Genomic DNA, 27,318 nt, shown 5'->3' with positions numbered 1-27,318 from the left:
GGTCTTAGATTACAATGTAATCTAAGACCCCAATTAATCTATTCCTTCAAACGTAGTTTACTTCACTGAGAGGGTGGTAGATATGTGGAATAGCCTCCCAGCAGAGGTGGTAGAGGGTAATACAGTGAGGGTATTAAACATGCGCGGGATAGACATACGGCTCCTGAATCTAAGACGAGACCAACGACCGATTAAGGTTTGAGTCGTTACAGCTGGACAGGGGGCCGATCCGTGGTCTCTGTTTTTAGCGTGAAATGTTTATTTTTGGTTACTTTCTGCTGGAAATAAACATATTGCGTTCCTGTGGAATGTTAGACGTTGTATCGTTTGCTCGCGCCCCGTGTTCTCGGTTGACATCGTACCGTCCCGCTGTTTGAAGGCTTTGTATGTAGCGATGATGTCATTCTGCACAACAAAGGGAAATTATACGCCGATAATCATCGGATCCAAAAAAACCCAGAAGGATTCTTTAGGCAACAATTAATTTGCTAGAAGTTTGGCTGCTGTACAGATCCCGCACCCTATATATATATATATATATAGTTCTATTTATCTTTAGAGACTCTGGGTGTCCGGGGGGGGGGGCCGGGAGCTTTTATCAGGCTTCTAGTGACCTCACACACTGCTAAGTTTGGCCTAGAGCATGCGCGATGCGCACGGACTCTAATCACTCGGGCGCGGAGGTGTAATGTGTGGTTCTACACTTTGCTTTTTGACCCGTTTCTGTGCGTGTGCGTGCGTGTGCGTGTGTGTCCTGGCACTTTGTTTCTGGCGCCGTGTCGTCGGCCTCCAGCGTTTCGTACTGCTGTGAGTGCAGCTGATTAAACGGCTCAAAATACAAAGCATTTAACACATCGGCCGGGAAGCCATTGCACATATCTACTACTCTATAATTCAGCTACCTGCATTTTGTAGCGTTCCGTCTCCCAACCTGCTGCCCCATCGCGGGGTTAAATCGCCCGTCGCCCTGAGATATCTGTGATAATAGCGTTACGGAGGGACCTGCGCGGCCGGAAACAATCTCTAGCGCTAGAGACTCGCACGCCGTCCGCTAAACCAACGTAGGGAGAGAACAGGAAGCGGCTTACAACTTCCTGCTTGGGCCGACCAATGGGATTCCAATGCCATCCTCCCTGAGGGATGATGGGAAATGAGGGGAATTTAACTAAATAACTCAGATGAATGTTGTTTCCGTGTAGTTGGGTGACTGTCTGTCCGTGTTGCAGTGATCCCTAGGCTGGCGTGTACTGACCCGTGTTCTGACAGCCATGTCTCTTTCCTCGCAGGGGTGTCCCAATGATGCCACGTGAGCCACGCCCGTGAGGACCCGGTCCCGCTCCGCACACGTCTATGCAAATTAACCCCAAACCCAACAATGGTTGAATCCTTGGCTTCTGCAAAGAACTGTGAAACGATTTTGCTTGATGCGGGGATTTATGTCTCTCCGGGAGCATGACCAGTTACAAATCCTACTACAATGAGGGCGCCGAGGCCTCGGGGACGTCGGGCAAAGGGAACGATGTCGGCAGGGGAATGGATTATTACCCACAAGGCTTTTGGTCACAGAACAGCAATGGCATCCAGGCCCCCTCCCCTGGGGATATGTCAAGGGCTAATGCTTTCACCCCGGCGATGCCAAAGATGGGGGTGCGTGCCAGGATTGCCGACTGGCCGCCAAAGAAGGAGGCTATGAAAGAGACTCTGGGGTCCAACCCTTCGCGAGAAACAGAAGGTCGCGGTCAAAGGGGCTACCAAAACGGGCCGCACTTTCAGAGTAATGGGGGCTCGCCTGGCTTCAGAGGTTTCCATAAGTTGTCCCGGAAGAGGTCCAAAGATGTGGAGTTCCTAGACGGTTGGCCAAGGTCGCCAGGGAGGACATTTATTCCGCTTCGAAATAGAAGCAACAGTGAGATAACACTCAGTGAGTGTGACATGGATGAAGCTCTGGAGCACCGAGGGGTGAAGCTCGGCAACGGAATACCTCTGTTTAGGGAATACGGAAGCACTTCGTCTATCAACGTCCAAGGAATCTCGGACCAGAGCTTCTACGACATCTTGAAGGACTTCAGGAACGAGAAGCCCGACGAGGACGCAAAGTCCCCCGAGGGAAGTGGGATTCTCCGCGAGGACTCCAGCATGGCTTCCAACCTCCACCTCGTGGGGAGCTCGAGGACGGACCTGCGGAATGGCCAGTGCCAGAAAGACGACGGCTCTTTGAAAGACAAGGAGAAGCTGCGAAAAAGGACCCCGAAAGGGGAGTCCAACGACTCGTCCATCTTCCGTAAACTGAGGAGCAACAAGAGCGAGAATGACTCCGGGAGGTCTATGGCGGAGCACGACGATGGCTTTAAGCCCTGGCTTTGCCCAAAGGCGTTTGCGCATTACGACGTGCAGAGCATGCTCTTTGACCTCAACGAGGTGGCCGCCAACCGGACATACGTCGCCCAGCGGCGGAACACCACCACCGGAGCGTCCGCCGCCTCCGCCGTGTCCCTGGCCGTGTCCAGAGCCTATGGTCTGGGAAATATGGATCCGAGCTTCACCAGCACCGAAGACCTCAACGTCAAGGAGAACCTGGAGCACGATTTGGGAGACAACAACAGCAACGACCTTCTCCTCAGCTGCCCCCATTTCAGAAACGAAACGGGGGGCATGTGTGAACGCAACGTCAGCTTCTCCAAAGCATCCGCCGGGTCCCCCACCACGAGCGAGGGTGGCGTCTTGGAGCCGTCGCTCACCGTGTACTGTACGAACGCCAGCATATCTGTCCTAGAGGTGTCCAAGGAAATGCAGAAGAACCCAGGGCGGCTAAAACACTACAGCGTCGAGCACGTGGACTCCGGAGCGCAGTATTACCAGGAATACTTTCACAGTAAGGGTAAGAAGTCACCTGTTTTTATATATAATTAGCATATTTAAAGGGGCGGTACAGAAATTATATTTAATTCAGCAAATATTATATTAAGGATATTTTGATGACCGTTTAATGACGTTTAATGGGTTAAAGAGACAGTCCCGTGGAAAGTGACCTAATGACAGCGCTGTGTTTAATGGGTTAAAGAGACAGTCCCGTGTAAAGTGACCTAATGACAGCGCCGTGTTTAATGGGTTAAAGAGACAGTCCGTGTAAGGCGACCTAATGACAGCGCCGTGTTTAATGGGTTAAAGAGACAGTCCGTGTAAGGCGACACGTTTCATGGGTTAAATGGCCGGTCACAGATACTAGGATCACGGCACGTATCCCCACGAGACGTCTTTAAAACTGTTAGATTAATGGAAATGAGGTCGCTGACGAGGTGACTTTATGGCCTAATTACTAAAGTGTCATTTTCTTCTATAACGAGCTTCCCGTTACCAGACCTGAGGGACTGATCCTAATTTCAGGTGTCGGATCGGAGTCTCTGCGGGGAGAGATACCTATTAGAGATTATTATACGCCCGTTGTCAGAAGATTAAGGTTATTAAACTGACAGCCCCCCCCCCCCCCCCCCCCACCCCCACCCGCGGCAACCTTTTTATAATGTCTTCATACTACCGTGCTTTAGCCAGGAGAGTGAGCCGCCAGTCCACCCTGTAATAGGCATGTGGAAAATCAGACTTTTCTGTTTGCTTTCCTTCCTTGTCACTCTAATTCCTTATCATACTGCATGTGGTAAACAGAATGCCTCAGTCTTAATCACTCAGGTGGACACTGATTTCAGTGTGGTGTCTGAGTACAGGAAGTCACCTAAAATATCACATGACTGACAACAATGGCGGGCTTATTACTGTATACAGTGCTGGGGGGTTATATTACTGTATACAGCGCTGGGGGTTATATTACTGTATACAGAGCTGGGGGGTTATATTACTGTATACAGCGCTGGGGGTTATATTACTGTATACAGCGCTGGGGGTTATATTACTGTATACAGCGCTGGGGGTTATATTACTGTATACAGCGCTGGGGGTTATATTACTGTATACAGCGCTGGGGGGTTATATTACTGTATACAGCGCTGGGGGTTATATTACTGTATACAGCGCTGGGGGTTATTACTGTATACAGCGCTGGGGGGTTATATTACTGTATACAGCGCTGGGGGTTATATTACTGTATACAGCGCTGGGGGGTTATATTACTGTATACAGCGCTGGGGGTTATATTACTGTATACAGCGCTGGGGGTTATTACTGTATACAGCGCTGGGGGGTTATATTACTGTATACAGCGCTGGGGGTTATATTGTATACAGCGCTGGGGGTTATATTACTGTATACAGCGCTGGGGGGTTATATTACTGTATACAGCGCTGGGGGTTATATTACTGTATACAGCGCTGGGGGTTATTACTGTATACAGCGCTGGGGGTTATATTACTGTATACAGCGCTGGGGGGTTATATTACTGTATACAGCGCTGGGGGGTTATATTACTGTATACAGCGCTGGGGGTTATTACTGTATACAGCGCTGGGGGTTATATTACTGTATACAGCGCTGGGGGGTTATATTACTGTATACAGCGCTGGGGGTTATATTGTATACAGGCGTCCTCTTTAAGTTCCCAGCACCCCCTCCTGTATAACGTTGCGCTGACAGTCTGGGGGGGAATCGCTGTTTGCCTCCCGGCGGTCGTGTTTTAGCGCGGTGTAAACGTCTGACGGGCGATGTCGCTCGGATCTCTTTAGAAGCCTCGGCGGTTCTGTCTCTGGCGTTTATCGCTGCCGCTCGGTACTCTTTTATAATTGGATTTTTCTTCATGAATAAATTCTTTTCCCTGCATCTTTATAGAGGCTGCCGGGGGCCAAACCAAGACCTAGATTTCAGCGTTTAACGGAACTGAATTTTTTTGATTTTTTTTTTTTAATAAAGTATCAGACTTTAAAATTTCGCTACAAGGATTTATTGAGACATTTAAAGAATTTCCTACCCAGATTACACTCTTTACCGATTAACACATTAATACCTACATGTAGGCAGCCATTTTGGTTCTGTTAGCTCCGCCCCTCAGCTTCCCCACTGATGTTGCCCGATGTTCTTGGCTCAGCTGTTTCTGGGAGGTTTTTGGGGTCTCTGGTCGTTATTTGAGGCTTTTGCTGTCTATTAGTATAACGAGACCCTCTCCTTCCAGAGCACTGCAACTACTTTGGAGTGGACGAGAAGTTGGGTCCCGTGGCTGTGAGTCTGAAGAGGGAGAAAGTCGAAGAAAACAAGGAACATGGCCCCCAATACCAGTACAGGATCATCTTCAGGACCAGTGAGGTGAGGCTGAAAATGGCTACCCTCTACCCCTTCTGCTGGGAGGCTGTTCCACTTATCTACCACTATTTCAGGGTTTCTCCTGGAACTGCCTGGGGTTTCTGATGTCATCGCCGGCTCCGACCCCCCCATTTATTCATAGATAGAATTTTCAGGCCGGCACAGCCTCTGACAAAAGAGCCTCTGTTTCCCTGGTCATGTATGAAGGCAGTGCCGTGTCTGTGCACGATCCGGAACCCGTGTCAGTTCCCCGGGCTTGGCGTGTTCCAGCTTGTCCTGTGACCCGGCTCGTGATCTCCTGCAAGTTCACTTCCACAACAATAGCGTGTGGTTTAATGCGTGTAACATGTATACTACGCGTGTGCGTGTCTGTGTAAACAAAACCCAGATCCTGCTTTCCAGAGAATGCCGTGTAGCAAACACATGGATTTATTTATAAATCCAAACATACGCAGCCTTAACGGGGATTCCCAACACTTTTTTCATGAATATTTTCTTTTTTGCCCCAAAATATGTTTTCAGGCAGCTGCATATCAGCCGTTTGTATGATTCTCGCTCTGTTATCTGACCCCGATCTACTAAACACCGCGACTCCTTATCATACGGCCTCAGTCTTATTCACCAACCAGACACCGTGATAAATGAAAGTCTATTACTGAACGCATATTCTGATTCTGTTTTTTCCCAGCTGGTGACGCTGAGGGGGATGATCCAGGAGGACGCGGTGCCATCGGCGGCGAAGCACGGCACGGTCCGGGGTCTGCCCCTCAAGGACGTTCTGGAAGCCGTGATCCCCGAACTGAACATCGGCTGTCTGCGTCTGGCAATGAATTCCCCCAAAGTGACCGAGCAGCTCCTCAAACTGGACGAGCAGGGGGTGAGAGACCGAGCGGCACGCATGGGGGAGCCAAAATATGGGGTTCAGAGATATGGAGCCAACATGATGGGGATAAAACCCCTCAGCGGGGCAAAGGCGAGAAAGGAGAGTCTGCCCCGTTGCCCCGGGGCGTTTATATAACGATGTTCCTCCTGGGTTCTTGTTCTCCAGCTCTTCCGGAAACACAAGGTGGGAATTCTGTACTGCAAGGCCGGCCAAAGCTCGGAGGAAGAGATGTACAACAATGAGAGCGCCGGCCCGGCCTTCGAGGAGTTCCTGTCCCTGCTGGGGGAGAGAGTCTGTCTGAGGGGCTTCAGCAAATACTCCGCTCAGCTGGATACCAAGAGTAAGCGTAGCTCTGAGGGCCACGGGCTCCCGGGGGGCTCCCTGTAATCGTACATTGCGCTTGCCCTGCCTCTCTTAAATGTTTTGTTCGTTATGTTAGCCAAAAGATGCCGTCGGAGTTTGACCCGCAGCTGGATCCTTTCTGTGCTCCGTGTGCGCTGTCTATGTTTAATACGTCTCTCCCGTCTCCCGCAGCGGACTCCACCGGCACGCACTCCTTGTACACCAGCTATCAGGATTACGAGATCATGTTCCACGTGTCCACGCTGCTGCCCTACACGCCAAACAACAGGCAGCAGGTACGACTCGGAGCCCAATAATCCCGAGACGGCTTTCGGGGAGCCGCTGGATGGGGTTAAGTCTCTTTAATGCCCCTGGGTGTATCCCATGCGTGGCCTCTCTGCTTTTAGTCCTGCCCATTCCTTCACCTTCCCATGGAAGTCCCAGCCGCTCGCCGCCCCATAGAAATGTAGAGCGACTCGGTCTTATTACTTTACGTTGGAGTCATCTTCATAATACACGCATTTAACGCAAGGATCCAGGAGAAGCAGATATTCTCACCCCGTTTTCTCTTTCTCCTCAGCTCCTTCGGAAAAGACACATAGGAAACGACATCGTGACCGTCATCTTCCAGGAGCCCGGGGCCCTTCCCTTCACGCCGCAAAACATCCGCTCGCATTTCCAGCACGTCTTCATCATCGTCAGAGCGCACAACCCGTGCTCGGAGAACGTCTGCTACAGGTGGGTCCGCGAGCGATCCCCGAAACACGCCGACCGATCCCAATGACCCGTGACATAACAGTTGTTTTTTTTAAAATAATGGATTTCACAGTTTTTAGCCTTTTTTGGTGGTGGGGATCGAAGGTTGTCTGTTGCCTTCCCCAGTAAAGAGGTCAGACTTGCAGGCTCGCAATCACCTGATGATCCCGCGTCAGTAACAGACGGGGAATCCCAGTAATCGTTCTCTTGGCTGGTATCTAATCTCTTCTAATACCCGCCGATGAGACCCATCTGCACGCGGGCTTATCCGCTTTTAATTCAAAGAACTCCACATAGACCAGCGGCTTTCTGTCGGTCAGTAGACCGCTGTGTAAGGGCCAAGAGCCGGGCCCCCTCCAGCACCAGCTGTCGTATATAGATTTATTAAACCACAGATACATTATTAAATGAATGAGCTGAGCTGCAGAAGAATGTGCTGCCCCCCCCCCCGACGTATAGTCTTTGCAGCCTAGAGGGCAACTACCCCTCCACTGACACCCTCCTTTTGTTTGTTTTTGTTTCTTTTGCCCCTCGAGCAGTGTGGCTGTTACCAGATCCAAAGACGTGCCACCTTTTGGCCCCCCGATTCCTAATGGCGTCACCTTCAGGAAGTCCGATGTCTTCCGGGACTTTCTTCTGGCCAAAGTCATCAACGCGGAGAACGCGGCTCACAAGTCAGATAAGTTCCACACCATGGCCACCCGGACGAGGCAGGAGTACCTCAAGGATCTGGCCGAGAACTACGTCACCAACACGCCTATCGATACCACCGGCAAGTTCAACCTCATCTCCCTGACCTCCAAGAAGAAGGAGAGGACAAAAGCGCGATCAGGAGCAGAGCTTCAGAGCACTGGCGCCTTATCCTGGCGAGTGGCCGCTCAAGACTTTGCCCAGGCAGCCGAGACGGAGTGCGCTCTGGGCATATCCAACGAGTTTTTGGTCCTGATTGAGACCGCCACCAAGGAGGTGGTCTTCAACTGTTACTGTGCCGATGTTATTGGCTGGACCCCAGAACCTCTCTCCCTCAAGATCTTCTATGGTCGAGGGGACCACATACTAATACGGACTCTGGATGGAAGCGGGGAGGACATCAGGGAAATTGTACAGAGGCTTAAAGTAAGTGGCCAAAAGCTATACGTGAATTATCAGCTGGGATTTATGTAAGGAAAACCAGTGCAGCGGGACCCCCAGACACAAGCTAAGGGGTACTTGTCACAGAGACCTACACGCGCCGATTAAAATAATGGGAGAAATGCCAAAATCTTAAAATAACTATAAAGATAAGAAAAAAAGTGTCGTTCAAACAATGAATAGAGCATTAAATCATTGTTTTTCTTGTTGTTTTAGTAGGGGTCAGTGGGACGCACGGTGCTTTAAGTGGGGTGGAAATCAGGCATGAGCGTTTCCATCGCTCCTTCGGGACTCCGTTGCATTTTACTGCATGCGGATTGGCAGCAGACATGCATTACTTGGAGCTGGAAACGTTTTCCTTCCGTCTCGTTTTCCTCCTCGTCTTCCTGTCTCCGCGGAAAGCAGGAAGTGCACTTACGAATCAGTGGGAGTGGCGGCAGGAAGTGTACTTCAGTACACTTCCAGCTTCCTTCAGTACACTTCCTGTTTTCAGTAGACAGGGATGGGGAGGAGAAAAACTTGCCAGAAGCGTAAGTTTTCTTTATTAACTAAAGAATGCAAAGTGGACCTCAAAATACCCCTTACTGGAAGCGGTGAGTAGGGTGGTCATCTACGACTGTTTGGCATCTTTTTTTCTCTCATAATACATTTTTACAGGCCTGCAGTTTGAGGTACATTTCCTATCTTCTCGTTCCCACCGAGTCCTGCACCGGTTAACAAAAAGTTACAAAGATACAAAATATCAGTCGGATTATAAGACCTCGGGGGTAATTCTTAACGCTTTGGGTGGATGGGGAGAGGTGTTTGGTTCTCCCCATCTACTCCCCTTCCCCCTTTTCACTGTAATAGGTGCTAGCTAGCTCCTCCTTGTTTGCGTCTAGTCCCGCCCCCACCCGAAATCCTGGGGCCCGGTACAAACCTATGGTCGGGGCCCCCTGGCGTTCAGGGAACACTCGGTACCGATGGCGCCCGCTGCTGTATGGCACATTCTGAGCACTTTATTTTAGGAGAAATATTTGTTAATTAAGTCTTTAATTTGGGGCGACCAATTAGGGCGTTATTTCTAAAAGGTGAGTTCTCATTGTGCAGTTGTCATGGAAACCAGTTTACCCCCCCTTCATTGAGTCGCTAATTGGAATGGTGGGATTGAACAGCATTCGAATCTCCTTGTATTCGGCTGTGAAGATGTTTGTCCGTCGCGGGCCGATTCCCGTGTATTTATTCCTCTTCTGTTCCCAAACGCCCGGGATAGAAGGCGAGTTAGTTCCGACCCCGCAGGGTCATCGCCGCCCGGCCCCATAATGATCCGTGTTTAACACGTGACGCTACGATGTATGTTACAGGCAATGTGGGGAACGCCGGCGTTCTATAGAATGTCCTCAAGCAATAATCTGCTACAATGTATATGCAGACAAAGCGCGACCCGAACGACCCCCCCCCCCCCCCCGGCTCCGGTGCCGGATAAGGCTGGTATCCACCGCGGTTACCCTCCTGCCCCCGGTCCCGCGCGGCGGCCACGTTGAGCGGGAGTGACGCCGGTCTCCATGCTCCTCTCCGTGTCGTTCTCTCGCACGCTTCTCTGTCCCGCTCCTCCCCGGGCTCTTTGCCGCCTCTCCTTTCCTGCTGCTGTACGTTCTCACCTTCCGTTATATAGATTTCCCGGACCCGGTCACACACATATATCCAACATCGCTAACGAGGGGGCGAGCCAGGCAGGGGACGATCTTACAGGGGGGCATGGGGGGGGGGTAATTGGACAACGGTGAGGGGCAGTTTGGGAAAAGGCGACCTAGTAAGGGCCAGAAGCTGGAGAGACGACATTAAGGACTGGACAGGCTTGGGGGTGTTGGGGTGAAGCTCAGTTAGCGACGTGATATGGGGGCTCGGGCTTGGACGCGGTTGAAAGGAAGACAACGTGAAAACGACCCCCCCCCCCCCGCATGCGACAAGGCTGCTTCCGATTGGCTGCAGATTCCTCCCGGGGAGGAATAAATATACTCTCAGGTTCTTAAGATCTCTTACCCTCTGACTTTGCTTCCCGTGTGTCTCTGTCCGCGCTCCGATCCGGACCTTGTGCGTGTCGTGTCTGTCTCAATATATAAGAATCCAATCGAGCATGAAAGAATTCTGAAACGTGTCTGTTCTGTCTTTTATTTCTGCAACAATCTACACTTTAGGGAAATTCACGAGAGAGGCAGGGAAAAAAACGCACATTTTTCACCTCGGAGCCCTCTGATTGGCTTAAAATGCCTACGTTAGGGGTAGCATCCGAAATAATACAAAACGTAGCAATAACCCCGAATCCATGGCGATCTTCCGTATAAGACGCGCTCAGTGTGTTACCGTCCCTTTAAACGCAGACACGGGGTCATGTGACAGTTCTGATACCAAACACTACTCAATTATGACATCATTAAAGCGCCATTAAACAGAAAACATCAGAATATTCCTCTCCTGTTTCTTGTTGTTGTACAAAAAAAAAAGTTGTTTGCTGTTATGATGTTTATTGTGTTGGCGAAAGTAAAGTGACGAGAAATCTTATTAAACGTCTTGCTTAAACTACCAATTTCTGCGTTTCTATGGTATTTTTTCCATTTCCGTGTCATCTCTTTCATCTTTAACCCATGTCCGTCTGGGCATTCTTAGCGCTGTCTGTCTGTCTGTCTCTCTCTGTCTCTCTGCCTGGCCGGGTTAGGGAAACGCGTTTCACATCTCATGCGTTCTCTACGATGCCTGGGGGTCGGGGGTCGGGGGTCATTCCCATTGCCTGTAACGTACATACCGTGTGTGCGTGCGTCTGTGTTGTTGGAAGTGATCATCGTCCGTGTCTTTCATGCCAACCATACCCACTCATGGGACGGAGGCTGGACTTCTAGTTGGGGGGTTCGGGGGGTTATAAAGCGGAAAGCCTGTGAGGGGCAGGGAGACCGTGGAATGATGTTGAAGGGACAGGACTCTCCAGTGGATGTTAACGGTTTGGTGGGGGTAGCAGCTGCTTTCCCACCCCGCGTGTTCCGTTTAAATATGGCGTCGTTGGGGTTGTGGTTGGGGTAAGTGTCTCTGATCTCCAGGAACCAGCGTGATAGGCCTGGTGGAGGGCGGTGGGGCAGTTGGGGGGGGGGGGGGGCAGGGTACACAATGGATTTTGAAGGCCTTTCAAGTCCCATCATCTGTCCTCAGATCATGACCACGGGATGCGAGACGGTGGACATGACCCTGCGCAGGAATGGGCTGGGCCAGCTGGGCTTCCACGTTAAGTATGACGGCACCGTGGCCGAGGTGGAGGATTACGGCTTTGCGTGGCAGGCAGGCCTGAGGCAGGGCAGTAGGCTGGTGGAGATATGCAAGGTGGCGGTGGTGACGCTGAGCCACGACCAGATGATCGACCTGCTGCGCACGTCCGTCACCGTGAAGGTGGTGATCATCCCGCCCCACGAAGACGGCGTCCCCCGGAGGTAGGATTCCTTCTCTTCCTTTTATATATGTTATATTTCCATTATATATGTCGGGGGCGCTCCGATCTACTGCCGCCTTACCCTTTAGAGGGTCACGGGGCAGGGATTATTCCGTTACTGTGAGCTCGGGGTGTTATGGGGGGGTAGGAAGGGTTTCCAGTGAGTGGGTGGGGGATATACATGGTAGGAGGGGGTCTCCAGTGGGTGGGGGGTGTTATAGATATGAGGGGGTCCTCGGTGAGAGGGGGGTAGGTACGGGGGGTCCACAGTGAGGGAGGATCATATAGAGGTAAGAGGCGTCTGTAGCGAGGGGTTATACTGCGTGAAATGGGGTCTGCATTGAGATGCACTGGACTGTAATGACCAAGCCTGGTGCAAAGTGGTAATTAAGGTGCAGTCACCATGGAAACCAGTGTAATATTCCCACTGAATGCTCCCTTTTCCTTACACATAAACAGCGGCTCCTGGTTCGAAAGGGGAAGCGAGCGGATAAACCCGCGCAGCGCTGAGCACACTGCCTGCCGCACGGATACCGAGGCAGCCGGCTCCCACGACACGCCTGTTAGTCTGTGCAGGGCAAGTTAGGACAATTACCCCAAGCAGCCCCGGCGGGGAGAATCTTGTTCCAACGTGCGAGATTTGGGGGGCCGGTTAACCGTTTCATGTCCTCTCTTCTCGGGGGGGGGGGTGCATTATACGCAGATAATGGCTGGGCGGGTATTTTAGGTCGTGTAACGCGTATCTCCGGACGGGGGACACGTTTGCTCCGGGGTGTTACGCGATCTCGCTCCTGCTGCTATTTGATACGTATGTGTCACAGAAAACATTCTTGGACGCGGCGGCCCTCCCTCCGGCGTGCACAGACATATACGTACCCCTCCCCGCGAATGGTTAATAAGAGCAATGACGTCCTCCTTCTACAGGGGGTGGTCCGAATCCTACGAGCTGAGCTCCATGGACCGCAAGGACCCCGACAGCGCCGCCTCCGCTTCAAGACCCCCTTTCCGCAGCAACATCGCATGGCAGTGGAGCGGCGCGGCGACCCACCACGGCGCCACTCCTTCCCAAAAATGGGTGACGGCGAATCACGTCCAGTCACTGAACCGACTGCCGAAGCAGACACCGACGGTACCGGTCCGGGACCCGCAGCCCCCCCACATCGGCCGCAGGTGAGCGCATCCCAAATATTATATCTATAGAGGTGGCTCTGCTGCCTCGCTCCTTTAGGGGGGCGCCCGTACCCTATAGACCGCTTTTTGGGTCTCTCATTTAGTTTTTCCACCCCGTTTCACGCGTGGTAGGAAGTTCTAATGGTGACCTAATCTGGAAAAACTGGCACGGCCTGTGCCGGGACGCCTAGCGAGGTGTAACGGGGAGGAGATGCCCGCGGGCCACCAGGAGACCTATAACTCGTACGTGCAGCTTTTCCAACATCCCATATGCTTTGTTATGTACGTACAGGCCGGTGAGCTATCCCGAGACACCCTACATAGCCACGTCGCCCACCGCCGCGGACAAGGTCCAGCCGTACCGGCACGCTTCCGGAAGCTTCTCCACTCCTGCGTCCGGTGGGGCCGGCTACAGCCGCTTCAAAGCTACCCCGGAAAGGTGAGGAATAAAGCCGGACGCCTCGACCATAGGCTGCGCGCGGCAACCAAGCGTCCTTTTTGGTGGCCAGATGGAGACTTCCCCGATTTTTAGGGTTCTTTTGTAGACCGAGTCTCGCCCGCCGGGAGAAGCGGAAGGACATGCGCCTCCCACTCCCTACTCGAAAGGATATAATTACGTTTTGGGTTTCTTTCTGCCGTGAAGGCGTTGCCCAATAAATAAAGTTAATTGCCCAGCCTCTGTTTTTTTTCTATTTATAGCGTTTTGGGTGAAATTAGGCTGTGGGAGATCCGGGAATGGAGCGGCGGACTGGTGGAGAACGGGCGGCTGCGGGTCGGGAAGGAGCCGGGGTTTGGGGGACGTTACATTACAGAGAGGCATGGCGGTGGCTTCGCTGGGTTGCAGTAGGGTAACAGGACTTTTTCTGTTGAATTCCAGCAGATTTGGGACTCCCCAGAGGTCTGCGCAGCCGCTGGATACCTACTATGTCCAAGACGGGATGTCGAGCGGGGAGAAGTTTTCGGGAGGCGTAGGAAGCCAAGAAATGACGTTGGACAGACAGAAGCCAGGTGAGAAACCGGTGGAATGGCGTCAACCCACCACGACGGACCTCCCTGTCTCCACTACGTCTTACGGGCTGGCCTCGGGAAACGAGGGGCCGAGTCAGCCGTAAAGATGGGTTATGGTGGGACGACCTCTCCATGCCCTTGTGGATTTTGGGTTGATCCGGGGGGGGGCCCAGGTTGGTCCTGATGGGCAGTCACGAGATGAAGCGTTCCGATTTATCTTCAAACTCTTGGTTTAGTCCCAGAGCAGCCGCATAGCCATCCGTCCGGTTTAACCTCATCATTACTGCTAAGAACTCGGGGCGGATCGGGCGTTTTTTTAAATTTTATTTTTTATAGCCGATGTTAAATGTTCTCGACTCGTACCAGATAATTTTTTTTTTATTTTTTTTTATGGCCATTTTTTATTTGCCATTGGGGCTCCCCTAGGCAGTCGAGGAGCCCGGCCGGCATGGAGCAGAACCATCTCAGACTAGATCCAAATACAGGTTCCGGGTCGCCTGCTGCCCGGGTCCCGCTCCAACTCAGATTCTCCGCATTTTGTTCTTCGGTGTAGGAGTAAAAAAAGTCATCCGAGAAGAAAAAAAAAAAAAAAAAACATTTCGCTTGGCCGCAATATCATTTTCCCAATCTTTACTGAGAGGGTGGTAGATAAGTGGCACAGCCTCCCAGCAGAAGTGGTCGAGGGTAATACAGTGAGGGTATTAAACACGCATGGGATAGACATACGGCTCCTGAATCTAAGACGAGGCCAGCGGCCGATTGAAGTTTGAGTCGTTTTTGGTCTCTTCTCTGTGATCGGCGTCCATATTACTTTTTTTTTGTTAATTTGCGGAGTTTGGCGTTTCTGTGCTATATAAATATAAATATATAGGTTCTGATATTCTGTTCGCTGGCAGAGAACGTTTTCCCATCCAGGCTCCGTTCTTCTTGGCTGGGTTACATTTTTTTTGGTAGATTTACCAGCGAGAGCCCCGGGGCGATGATTATCAAAATAATTTCCAAGAAAAAAATGGATGTAACGTTTAACAAAAGAATGCTTTATTTTGATAGAATGTTTTGTTTTTAAGACTCAAGGCTGAAGCTTTTCTTTCCTCCCACAAATCATCCAACGCGTTCCATTTAACAGAGAGAGAGAGGGAGAGAGAGATGGGGAAAGGAGAGAAACGGAGGAGAGAAGAGGGGATAGGAGAGAGAGAGATGGGGAAAGGAGGGGATGTGAGAGAGGAGAGGGGCGAGAGACATTTAGCTACATAAAGGGGTTTAATAAAGGATGGGAGGGAATTTATTTTATAGGAGAAAAGTTATGCGGGATCTGACACTAGAGGATCAGAGGCTGAGATGGAACTGAAGGAAGTTTTACTTTACTGAGAGGGTAGTAGATAAGTGGAACAGCCTCCTAGGTGCAGAGAGAGTCGCTGTTCCGCTGTTATGAAGGACTGGTGTATTATTTACAGTAAATATGCCCTCATATGGGGTAATGCTTCATAGCTGCAACACGTTCACATCTCATGTTAACCCCTCAAAGGCACTGCCAAATAGGTCAGATGTAGTTTTTGTCCCAATATATGTTTTCAGGGAGCTGCATATTAACCATTTTGTTATCTGAGCCCCAATCTCCAAGACAGACCCCCCGACTCCTTATCATACTTCCTGTGGGGGAAAAATAGAAAGGCTCAGTCTTAATTGCTGATTCGGACTCTCTGACCACTGAAAGTCTATGGGGGTTATATTACTGTATACAGCGCTGGGGGTTATATTACTGTAAACAGCGCTGGGGGTTATATTACTGTATACAGCGCTGGGGTTTATATTACTGTATACAGCGCTGGGGGGTTATATTGCTGTATACAGCGCTGGGGGGTTATATTGCTGTATACAGCGTAGCATCGTGCAGGGGACCCCCTTTGTGTGGTTTATCAGTTTGTGTAAGCACCCGTGTGGGGGGGGGGGGGGTTGTAGTAATACATGTGGTTTGTATGTAGTTTGAACACAAATCCTTCAGCGCATATTATTAAGAATCTTTAACTCCCCGCGGAGTCCACAGATCCGCTCAGAAATATTTGTTGTTGTTTGAACAGTTTAGATGCCGGTCCTAACGCTACCCGTACGTTGCTGGCTTGCAGTGATATGAGTTGTAAACACTGGGTATGGACAATGCCAATAGTGAAAAGAAAGAAAAATGAAAATGCAGCCGTTTAAAGGGACGCCAAACACGTCGCCCCCGGCCGCCTGCCGTACCGTCCCTTTAAATTCCGATATGTGAGAACAGCGCCATCTAGTGGCCGAAACTGGAAATATTTCCTTTTTTCCCTCTAGAACATCCTTTTACAGGTGTATTCACTAAACGCATGTAACATCTCCTCTCCCTAGTTTCACTGCACCTTATGGAAGGCTGACCCCTACAGGAATGGATGACCCGGTCCCCTGTATAATGTATAGATAAATCAGTGAGCGGCCCCCTGTATAATGTATAGATAAATCGGTGACCGGCCCCCTGTATAATGTATAGTTAAATCGGTGACCGGCCCCCTGTATAATGTATAGATAAATCAGTGACCGGCCCCCTGTATAATGTATAGTTAGATCAGTGAGCCGGCTGACCCTTACAATGTAGATGCCCCCAGCTTCTTGTGTTCTGGGGTATTTTCGGGTTCAAGGTTCTGCAGCAGGGGCGGCCCAGACTGAGCTCAGCCAATCAGGTTCTGTTATCGCCTCCCTGCCCCCCGCAGCCTCCGTTAACCTCCCTAATTCATATCTTCAGTCTGTGATTATTCAGCGTCTCTTCGCTGCCTGACGGAGAATTTGTCTTTTTCAGAGCCGATGTGGCACATCCCGGCCCACCCCCGGACGGGCACCGGCGGCAGCAAGCGGCCGAGCCGGCAGGAGCTGACGGGGAAGAGCTCCCCGCACCGAAACTCCAGGGTGAGTGACCGGGGTATTTGGTGTAGAGGTGAAACATAGCCTCCTGCCATTAACCCTCAGAGTGCCGGAGTAACACGTCCCCCCCCCCCGCTGCTCTCATGCCGGGTTGTTAAAGCTGCTGTCCCGTTTACACTGCTGGATTTGTTACAGACTCTGATAGGCTATTGCCGTAGAATCTGAAAGGCTTTTGCTTTAAGCTCATGTCCTGTTTTTATGCGACTGTTCCGAAGGCGACGGGTCTTCTAGGGGTTTATTTGCTTAATGCGCTAGAGGGGGCAGTTGAATGGAACAGCCCCTTTTAAAGGGGTAGAACTGTCGCAGTATGTCACTTGCGTGTTGTCGTTGGAGCTCCGCGTGTTCTTCGTGTGACCGTCCGTGACTCTTTCTGACCCGGTTGCAGGGTGAAGCCAATTACTCCAGCCATTCCAGCAGCAACACCCTGTCCAGCACGGCCTCCAGTAATCACAGCGACGAGCGCTGGTTCGACCCGGCGGACCCCCCGGACGTCGACCCCGAGCAGCTCTCCAAGGTCACGTCGGCCGACAGCGGCATCGACACTTCCGTTCCTCACTTCAGCCACTCCAAGGCCGCCCATCCGACGCCACGGAGGGAGAAGCCACAAAAACCCGTGGCCTGTTCGACCTACCCCGGCATGCATGACGGCAGCTCCAGGGACAAGCGGAAGGAGCCGGTCATCTCCGTCAAGGGATACCGGCCGAAAATGTATTCCCCGGGAAACACGGCCGAGGCTTTCAACCAGTCCAGGTGTGAAGAAACTGCTGACGGGGGGGAAACAGGAGCGTGTAAATCGGACCCTGTATTGTACAGAGGGGGGCGGTCGGATCCTGTATTGTACAGTGGGGGTCCTACCCTACATTGTACAGGGGGATTGGACCCTATGTTGTACAGTGGGGGGGGTCGGACCCTGTATTGTACAGCGGGGTGGGAGGGGGTCAGTCCAGTTTATAGATGTGGCTTCTCCCCTTAGGTCGGGTTCATCCAAGACCCCAGACGGTTCCCGGGGACCCCACATGTCTCAATCCAGCTCCTTCCAGCTTTCCAGCTCCGTCCCCAAATCTTTCTTCTCCAGGCAGAACGTAAGAAACAAGATCCCGGCGGGGTGGAAAAAGCCGGAGGAGACCCCCCCGCAGCGACCAACGACCTTCACAGACTCCACCAAGTAAGATGTCCCCATAACAAGCCTGACCTGTGGGGGACCCTTAAACATGTCGCTGTCATTAGTTCCCGGTGGCCCTAGGAGGGGCCGGCCCTTAGGTCCCATAATGTTTCTGGATATGTATCGATGAGCATCTCCTGTATCTCTGCTCTGGAGCGATGAAGAACATCCGTGTTTCCCGTGTGCGTCCCGTGTTCTTACACGTCTATTTTTATTTTTTTAGACAAGTTGACATAAACACCAAGAATGTATTTGGCCAGCCGAGACTCCGCGCCTCCCTGCGCGACCTGCGCTCCCCTCGCAAGAACTACAAGTCAACCATCGAGGATGATTTGAAGAGATTGATTATAATGGACAACTTGGGTCCCGAGCAGGAGCAGGACTGCATGGTGAGGAAGAACCCCATACCTGCCCCTGCCTATCCCTCCAGGTTCACGGCCATTGCATAGACTACTGTTGCTGCGTCGCGCAGGCACAGAGTGCCACTAAAATCACAATTCACAAATAGTGAGGCTGCTCGGCATAGGTCGCTGTCTTCTTTGTGGTCCTTGGGCAGACGCCGTACTCCGACAAAAAGTTGCTAAATGCTCTTACTGGAGTTACCATGGAAACCTCTTTTTCACCTGTGTCCATGGTAACCTCCGCAGGAGCAAAGATGAGTGCGAAAAACTGACATCACACGACGTAAATGTACATCACGTGACGCAAACTCAGAGGAAAGGTGATTTTTCATTTTGCTTTCCGTGGTTTCCAGATTTGGTTAAACTTTTTCTCCGTCTTTCAGTCTCCCCAGAAGGCCCTCCAGAGGACGCTGTCCGACGAGAGTCTCTGCAGCGGCCGCCGCGACGCCAGCTTCGCCTGTTCCCCTGGACTCGAGGCGTCCTCGGGGAACGACGGTCTGTTCGGCACTCCGTACCCGTCCAGCACGCTCCCTGCGCGCCGCCAGCTCCCCACCGGCATGCCGGAAAAGAACGGTAAACCCCTCGGTACAAACCCCCCGTAGCATAGAACTCCTGGCCCCCGCGGAGCTGTTACAGTATCGGCTTCTCTCATCTACAGCCAACATCTCGTCCTCTGAACTGTCTCTCGCGGAGGCGCGCGACTCGAGCGGCCGACATATCGATCCGGGGATGATGCCCCTGCCGGACACGGCGGCCGGGCTGGAATGGTCCAGCTTGGTCAGCGCGGCCAAGGCCTACGAAGGTAAAGCGATGGGGAGCGTTCACGCGCTGCGAGGGGCCGAGTCTCTTTCTGGGGAGTCTCTATTAAAACCCTGCTGTCTCTTTCAGTGCAGCGAGCCGCCTCTCTCTTCTCCCTGAACGAAGCCGCTCTGAGTACGGAGCTTCGCCCGGCGCAGAGTACCGGAAGCACCGCGCACCTCAGCCTGGAGAGACACCACACGGCGCGCAGCACCCCAACATCCAGGTACGTGGGACGTGCTCCTCAAACACGGGTCGCACCCGCAACCATGTACATTCATCGGCCAGAAACACGCAGGGACGGCCGCGCAGGCTGCTCATCGGAGTACTACAATTTAGTGGAATGGCCGGGTCTTAACCACCTTCAACTTCTAGGTTTCGACGTGGGCCGTACCATTTTTACCATTCTTTACTAAAACACAAAGTGCCCCCATTTTATTCTTCCAGCTGCCCCCCCCACCCGGAACCTTCCTAACGCCTGTCCCGTCTTTCCTTGCAGTGACGACGCGCCGGCGGATCTCACCGGGAAGGTCCTGCAGTTAGAAGTCATGCTGAAGCAGCTGCACACAGACCTGCAGAAGGTACCCGGCGGCTGCCGTCACGCTTCGCTGTTCTAGAGACCGTTGAGACGCTTATTCTTAAATACTCCATCTTGTAATTTGAGAATTACCGGCTGCCCCCCCCCTTGTGGTGACATCATAACCTGGTTGGGGTTTCGTGATCAAGAAGCCAACAAGGGCTGAGGAAGGGGCCGCAGTCTGCATGGCGGAACCTGCGTTAAAACACCTCAGCTGAAAAAGCCACACAATATGATGTCATATTCCGCAATTATGCAGATGACATCACTGGAGTTTAAAAGTAACTCATCTCCTCATTGGCTGGACAATCGCGATGGGTGGGGGGGTTAAAACATTTTGTTACATGGAGGTGCAGCCAGTTCGTACTGTTCTGCGTGTGCGTGTGCGTGTGTAACCGTGTGTATTAGCAAACCTAGAGTAGCAACCCTCTCAAGTGCATCTCCATTTTTGATTATTTAGTAACTGGCGGAAACGTCTTTTTCTAATGGCTTACATCATCCGGGTGACATCATTACTTTCAGGCTCGGTTCAGAGTAGTTTACCCCGCCCCCCCCCTTGTGAGGCAGCCGTGTTTTTAGGACCGCACGCCGGCAGGAATCCCGCTACTTCCTCATCTTCTGTTCTTCTCTACAGGAGAAACTGGACAAGGAAGCTCTGCAAGCCGAGGTGGCCAACCTGCGGCAGAACAACCAGCGGCTGCAGGCGGAATCCCACTCGGCCAGCGAACAGCTGCGGAAATTTGCCGAAATTATCCACAGCTCCGTGGACAAAAAGGACCACTGACCCCCCCCCCCGACCCCCCATTCAACTCCGTTACCCCACAGTGGTATCTACATGGATTCCCAACGCTCGCCATCTTCTGTGGACTTCTCTGATTTTCTTCTTCTTTTTTTATTTATTATTTTGAATGCAAAACTTTAACTATTTTATTATTTTTTTGCATTATTATATTTTTTTTTGTACAGATAACTTTTTTTCCCTTTTTTTATTTGTAGATTTGTATAAATTTAACAAAAAAAAAATGTAATAAGTGTATCTTCTGCCGTTCTTGAAGCTTCCACTGATAATTATGCAAATTGGACAGACGCCCGGACTAAAGGGTTGCAGAATACTAGAAAAAAATATATATATATTTAAATTTCTACCGGAAATGTTATATTTGGGGTGTAGATCTTAGAACGAATCTTTAAATATCATAAACATTTCTTACGATATATTTTATTACAAGGAGAGTTTAAACTGGAAAAGACGATGTTTGCAGTAAAATGACTGTATATTTTGTTAATATTATAAATAAGAAAAGGGTGGATTTTTGTTAATGGATGCAAAAAAATTTTTTGACATTTTTAAAATTCCTGCGTAGGTTCTGCATAAATTCTGAAACGTTCCGTAAATGTAAGAATTTACAAAAAAAAAAGGCATTTAAAATGTTTACAGCTAAAATATGCAGAAAAATCTTGTTTTTAGGTGTAAACCAGATAAATGGACATTATTTATACTTGAAACTTGAGGTTTTGTTGAACGCAGACAACCCTTTTCGGGGGACCGTGGTGTAAATTCTGTATTTAAAAGTGTGATTAAATGTATACCAAGTTGTGCCCCCCCCCCAGCACTTTTCCAGGTTTGCATTGAAGGTAAAAACTTGAAGATCGAATTTAATTTCATCATTTCCTCCCAAAAGTTTGACGACCCCCCCCCGACGATGTCGTCCGCCATCTTGAATAGTGGACCAATGAGCTGCCACCTTGCAGACTGTGCTATTCAAAAGAACGGAGCGAGAAGGACTTCCACGAGCCTCACACCCAAGTCTCCACGGGGTGCATGCGCGGCCTACGCTCCGAAACAGACGTTACTACGCGAGACGCGGAAACGCTCCGTCTGCATAAAACATTCTACGTTTTCTATGACATTGTGACTCTTCTCCGGAGATCCTGGGTCATGTAGACGATATTTCCGTGGCGATGAGTCTTAAGGGTTAATACAGCCGATGAAAACATTTCAAACACTTTTTGAAGTCGGAAAATCTTGTATGTTTTTCACGCGGTTCGATGAATCCGGAGCGATAACCGATATTGTAATTCTGCGTGTGGATTTAATAAAACGTAATCATCTGATGGAAGTTTGGAACACGGGACTGTCTCTTTAACCCATTAAACACGTCGCTGTCATTAGGTCACTTTACACGGGACTGTCTCTTTAACCCATTAAACACGTCACTGTCATGAGGTCACTTTACACGGGACTGTCTCTTTAACCCATTAAACACATCGCTGTCATTAGGTCACTTTACACGGGACTGTCTCTTTAACCCATTAAACACCTCGCTGTCATTAGGTTGCTTAGTTTCTTAACAGCCCATAAATCAGAAAACGTGGCAATCCTGATCCAGACAAAACATTTAATGCGGTTTTGAGGAGGAAAAGCTCGGAACCGAGGTGTTTTCTCGACACGTTTCTCCGGAGCTGGACAATTGGCGGAAGCTCTCGGGCGTTTATCGGAGACTCTCTGGGGTCGGAGGCAGTGAATCAACTTCTAAATACTATTTTGTGATTAGACCAAATACAGGCGTAAACTATCACTTTTAAAATGAGTTAGAAACCCAGAACCTGCCGGCAGATCGGCCCCATCCGGCCCCCAGCTAGTCGCCCGTTTCTCCTGCTGTAACGACTCAAACCTTAATCAGTCGTTGGTCTCCTCTTAGATTCAGGGGCCGTATGTCTATCCCGCGCATGTTTAATCCCCTCACTGTATTACCCTCTACCAACAAAATGGAAGAAAAAGCTTAATGGGGAGGAATAATTCTGCAGGTTAGGGGGAACATCAATTAAAGATGGCTGTTCCCATGCGATACATATAAGGGGGGTTCTGATACATGTCCGCCTTGTATTTTATTCTGTAATGACAGTTACAGGGGTTTGTAAAATGCAGGATTTGGGAAAAGTGCACGTTTGTCTTATCCGGCCGTGTTTTGGGGTTTTTGTGTTGGGAAAGAAGTCTACATCTAATTCAAAGACCCCAGAGCTGACTTTGGGTGTCACTCAGGGTTGAGGCTCAGACTCCCCGCTCGCTCAGAGACGTCCATGCGCCATAAGGTCTGATGCTGACCCCATAATCAGCCTGTTAGGGGAAATGAAGAATTGGCAGGGGGTGGGGGGTGAGGCTGCGCGACTAACTTACCTGAAGAGCCCCCTCGATGGAGATCTGTGATGCAAAAGCCCGGAAATCCCTGAAGTCAGAGGATCCCTCCCGCTAGACTTTTTATGGGACTTTGTGACCCATTGCTGGGTATTTGTGAAACTGAGTGGGGTAATTAGAAGAAGAATAATGGGGTTTATTTCCCCCGTTTAATTTATAAAGCCGTTCCCTGCTGTTTCTATACACATTATCGGGGCTTTTAGGGCTGCGGAGACCTAATGTGGGCGATGAATTCTTTTTGTAGGTGTAAATGCGAAGCGCTTGCTGTTCCTCCGTTCGCCCACACGGTGGCGCTGCTCCCCTTCCTGCAGCGCTGAGCTTCACCTTAAATGACTCCAGTAATTCATTCGCTGCCGCTCATCTCCCCACCGGGGCAGTAACCCTTTGCTGCCAGAACAAAACTCATGTCCTATGAGCTGCTGGGAGATCCATCCTCATCGGTTCACCCACCCTGAGAATCTGCCCCTTCACCCTGAGAATCTGCCCCTTCACCTTGTTGACCTAAGAATCTGCCCATTTATTCTGCAATCCTTAGAAAAGAAAACCCGCTTGCAACCTGAAAATCTGCCCCTTCATGGGGCAAAGATTTGGGGTTCATTAAGGGTTTATTCTGTTGCATGGTTTTGCATTTCTGAATTTTCAGCATATACATACCCTGTAATGTTCTAGCTTTTCTGGATGTTTCTGGATTTTCTGTATATTTCTGGATTTTCCGTATATTTCTGGATTTCCTGTATATTTCTGGATTTTCCGTATTTTTCTGGATGTTTCTGGATTGGCCGTAAATGCTCTCCGAATGATCCTGACACTTTTCTCCTCGGGATCTGCTGTGTATTTCTGGCTAGGATTCTGGATTTGCCACCTGCTGCCTCCCCGTAATCCCGACCCGTTTCTGTGTATTCCGACCCTTTCTGGATTGTCCTGAGTTTCCGGTAGCTGTGATTGGCCGGTTCCCGTTTGGGGAGCCTCCGATTGGGCAGATCAGTCGTCTGCCTCACGTTTAAACCGTGTCCATAACGGAGTTAATTGATGCCGACAAGCGCTGCGCACGGAGGGCTGACGGGGTTAATTCAGACTAATTAACAACGTGTAAAAATGAGCGATTCGGCAGATGAGCGCCGCAGTCGGGAGCCCGCAGGGGGCGACACCGTGACACTCGTCACTTACTACACCGACAGCGCGTTCCGCATCCGAACTCATTAAACTCATTGTGCTGCGCTGCGGAATATGATGGCGCTATATAAATTAATAAATAATAACACGCGAGATCCCATTATCCTCATTCTTACACCCAAATAACACATTATTTACCCTCCTGAAAATCCTCTGTTACCCCCCATTGCGCTGTATGCGGGAGCCGCCATCTTGCTGCCCCATCGCGGGGTTAAATCGCCCGTCGCCCTGAGATATCTGTGATAATAGCGTTACGGAGGGACCTGCGCGGCTGGAAACAATCTCTAGCGCCAGAGACTCGCACGCCGTCCGCTAAACCAACGCGGGGAGAGAACAGGAAGCGGCTTACAACTTCCTGCTCGGGCCGACCAATGGGATTCTGACGCAGTCTGCACTGGGGATGATGGGAAATGGGGGGAATTTACATAAAATGCCGCGGCTGTCAGAAAATATAAACTTAAAATGGGACATTTAATAAAAGTCATCAGACAGAAGCCCTTTAGAAGAGAAGTTTCTTATCCCCCAACATTTCACTGAAACAATATCCTGCTAACAGAACGGTCTGGTAGAGAGGGTGGTGGATAAGTGGAACAGCCTCCCAGCAGAGGTGGTAGAGGGTAATACAGTGAGGGGATTAAACATGCATGGGATAGACATACGGCTCCTGAATCTAAGACGAGACCAACGACTGATTAAGGTTTGAGTCGTTACAGCGGGATATCCGGGGGCCGGATGGGGCCGATCTGCCGGCGGGTTCTATGTCTCTTTGTTTCCGGCTGTCTCATGCGCCCGTCTCGTCTCCATCCCCTTCTTGCTGTACCTGAAGGGTTAACCCGAATCCTTCAGCCCGCTGCCTCCCCTCCCCCGATCTCCCTGCTCATTAAGTGAAACTCACACTCCAACCGACACTGAATTTTAACAAATACCAGCAAAAAAACACCAATGAATATTTAATGGGATTTTTTTTTTACATTAAATCCACCTTTTTTCCCTCTGGAAGCCGGACTATTTGCAATTTATTGAATTCAGCAGAGCGGGGCCAGGCCTCCCCGCTGCCGCCGCCGAGAGAGGAGCCAGAATACAAAATAAGGAAGGGACTGCGGGGCTTGCAATCTATATAACGAGATCCGGGGGCAATTTATTTATTGTGTAAATACAGAGGGGCACTTTACTACCCGCCATAATCACTGCCCCCCATTTATACCCCCGGGCATCTCCCAGCACCTGCCCTGCTGCTTCAACTGCCCTCCTCACTGAATTAAATGCCCCCATCAGTCTGTCTCTGCTCCGTCGGTGCTGCTCTAACTCCTAAAATTAGAGGAGGAAGACTTGGGGAAAGGTAGTAGATACGTGGAGTTGACTTCTGGTGGAGAAGTGATTATAAAGGTGCCGGTGAGATGCGCCGACTGCTTCTTTGTATCCAGATACCCCCTTACCCTTTGCGCCTGACACATACACACGCGTGTACACACAGACAGACCCTGCTGTATCCCCGTCGGTCTCCATGGTTACTGTATCGCTGCGCTTTAATGGTATGTCGGGGGCTGTGCTTGAATTCAGAGAAATTATATCCCATAGAGAGAGAGGGGGGCTGGGTATATAGAGGGGGGGTGCCGGGTACATAGAGAGAGGGGGGGCTGGGTATATAGAGGGGGGGTGCCGGGTACATAGAGGGGGGGTGCCAGGGACATAGAGAGAGGGGGGGCTGGGTATATATAGAGAGGGGGGATTTTATAAACAGGAGAATCTGGATTAATTTGGTTAGGTTTATCCGGATTTAGGGGATTCAACCCCATCTGACCGCATCGAGATCTTCTCTCTGGAGACCCCCATAAATATTTATTAAAGGGTCCCATAATAATAATAATATATATAATAATAATGCAAAGCCGGGGGGCAACTTAGTCCATTCATACAGCCAAATGTCCCTTTTTCAGTGGGCCAGTCCCTTATTGGTCCCCAATTCCCCTGATGCCCCTCTCCCCCCCCGATGCTCCTCTCTCCCCCCCCGATGCCCCTCTTTTCTAGGAGGTCAGAATGTTTGCTGGGTATGAGGGGATCGCAGGGTTCTACAGCCCTAAAAGCCCCGATAATGTGTATAGAAACAGCAGGAAACGGCTTTATAAATTAAACGGGGGAAATAAACCCCATTATTATTCCTCTAAATGCCCCCCTCGGTTACACAAATAGCCAGAGATGGGGCACAAATATCAATAAATCGCATAAATAAAAATGTTTTAAAAAATAACCTAAGAAAAAAACTATTAAAAATATATTCTTAAAAATAAATGATTGGATAAATATAATAAATAAATACAATTATATTAATATATTATTATACAAAACTAGAGCTGAAAAGAATGGAATGTAAGGAAGTTTTATTTAGCAGAGTGGGTGGAACAGCCTCCCAGCAGAGGTGGTAGAGGGTAATACAGTAAGGGGATTAAACATGCATGGGATAGACATACGGCTCCTGAATCTAAGACGAGACCAACGACTGATTAACGGAAAACGGGAGTCTAGACGGGCCGAAGGGGGGCCGATCTGCCGACATGAAGTCGAGTTCTGTGGCCCCTCATCCTGGATATAATATATTAAATAAATAATTGTAAAGGAACCAAAACGCAGAGATCTCGGTCGACGTCAGGGATGTGAAATCGCGGTTTGTAAATTATACGCTTCAAACGGGTAATTAACGAGTCAAAAAATAACTCCGGGGGGGGCAGAGATTCAGCGAGGAAAGGAATTAAATCCGCCCCGTACACTGAATAAAGAATAAAGGGGGCCGGCCCTTAAACATGTCCCTGTCATTAGTACCCGGTGGCCCTAGGAGGGGCCGGCCCTTAAACATGTCCCTGTCATTAGTACCCGGTGGCCCTAGGAGGGGCCGGCCCTTAAACATGTCCCTGTCATTAGTACCCGGTGGCCCTAGGAGGGGCCGGCCCTTAAACGTGTCCCTGTCATTAGTACCCGGTGGCCCTAGGAGGGGCCGGCCCTTAAACATGTCACTGTCATTAGTACGCAGGGGGCCCTGGTGCTGCCGCTGATGAGTAGTAGTAGAGAAATGACTCTCAGACGGGTTGCTCAGT

At 50.4% G+C, this 27,318-nt stretch overlaps 1 protein-coding gene across 1 annotated transcript; it reads left to right on the top strand.

Moving 5' to 3' along the window:
- The first annotated feature begins 1,452 nt into the window (after nt 1-1,452).
- LOC149275450 (signal-induced proliferation-associated 1-like protein 3) lies at nt 1,453-20,644 on the top strand. The gene is made up of 20 exons (XM_089504752.1): nt 1,453-2,878; nt 5,114-5,244; nt 5,930-6,118; nt 6,290-6,464; nt 6,659-6,762; nt 7,047-7,204; nt 7,762-8,338; nt 11,534-11,808; nt 12,732-12,977; nt 13,270-13,416; nt 13,855-13,985; nt 16,801-16,907; nt 17,308-17,708; nt 17,896-18,087; nt 18,308-18,473; nt 18,869-19,070; nt 19,144-19,287; nt 19,374-19,509; nt 19,783-19,864; nt 20,495-20,644. The coding sequence occupies exons 1-20, from the start codon at nt 1,453-1,455 to the stop codon at nt 20,642-20,644; spliced, it is 5,139 nt and encodes a 1,712-aa protein (XP_089360878.1).
- The last annotated feature ends 6,674 nt before the right edge of the window (nt 20,645-27,318 follow it).

This window comes from Sceloporus occidentalis, unplaced genomic scaffold (assembly GCF_023333645.1).
Source record: "Sceloporus occidentalis isolate IW3139 unplaced genomic scaffold, rSceOcc1.0.p SCAF_288, whole genome shotgun sequence".
Classification (NCBI taxonomy): Eukaryota; Metazoa; Chordata; class Lepidosauria; order Squamata; family Phrynosomatidae; genus Sceloporus; species Sceloporus occidentalis.
The sequence above is the reverse complement of the archived record's forward strand: the minus strand, read 5'-3'. Positions and strand labels throughout refer to the sequence as shown.

Coding starts and splice junctions, on each gene's coding strand:
- LOC149275450 (XM_089504752.1), top strand. CDS start 1,453: ATGACCAGTTACAAATCCTACTACAATGAGGGCGCCGAGGCCTCGGGG. Junction 19,288..19,373: donor CGCGGCCAAGGCCTACGAAG/GTAAAGCGATGG, acceptor TGTCTCTTTCAG/TGCAGCGAGCCGCCTCTCTC. Junction 19,865..20,494: donor TGCACACAGACCTGCAGAAG/GTACCCGGCGGC, acceptor TCTTCTCTACAG/GAGAAACTGGACAAGGAAGC.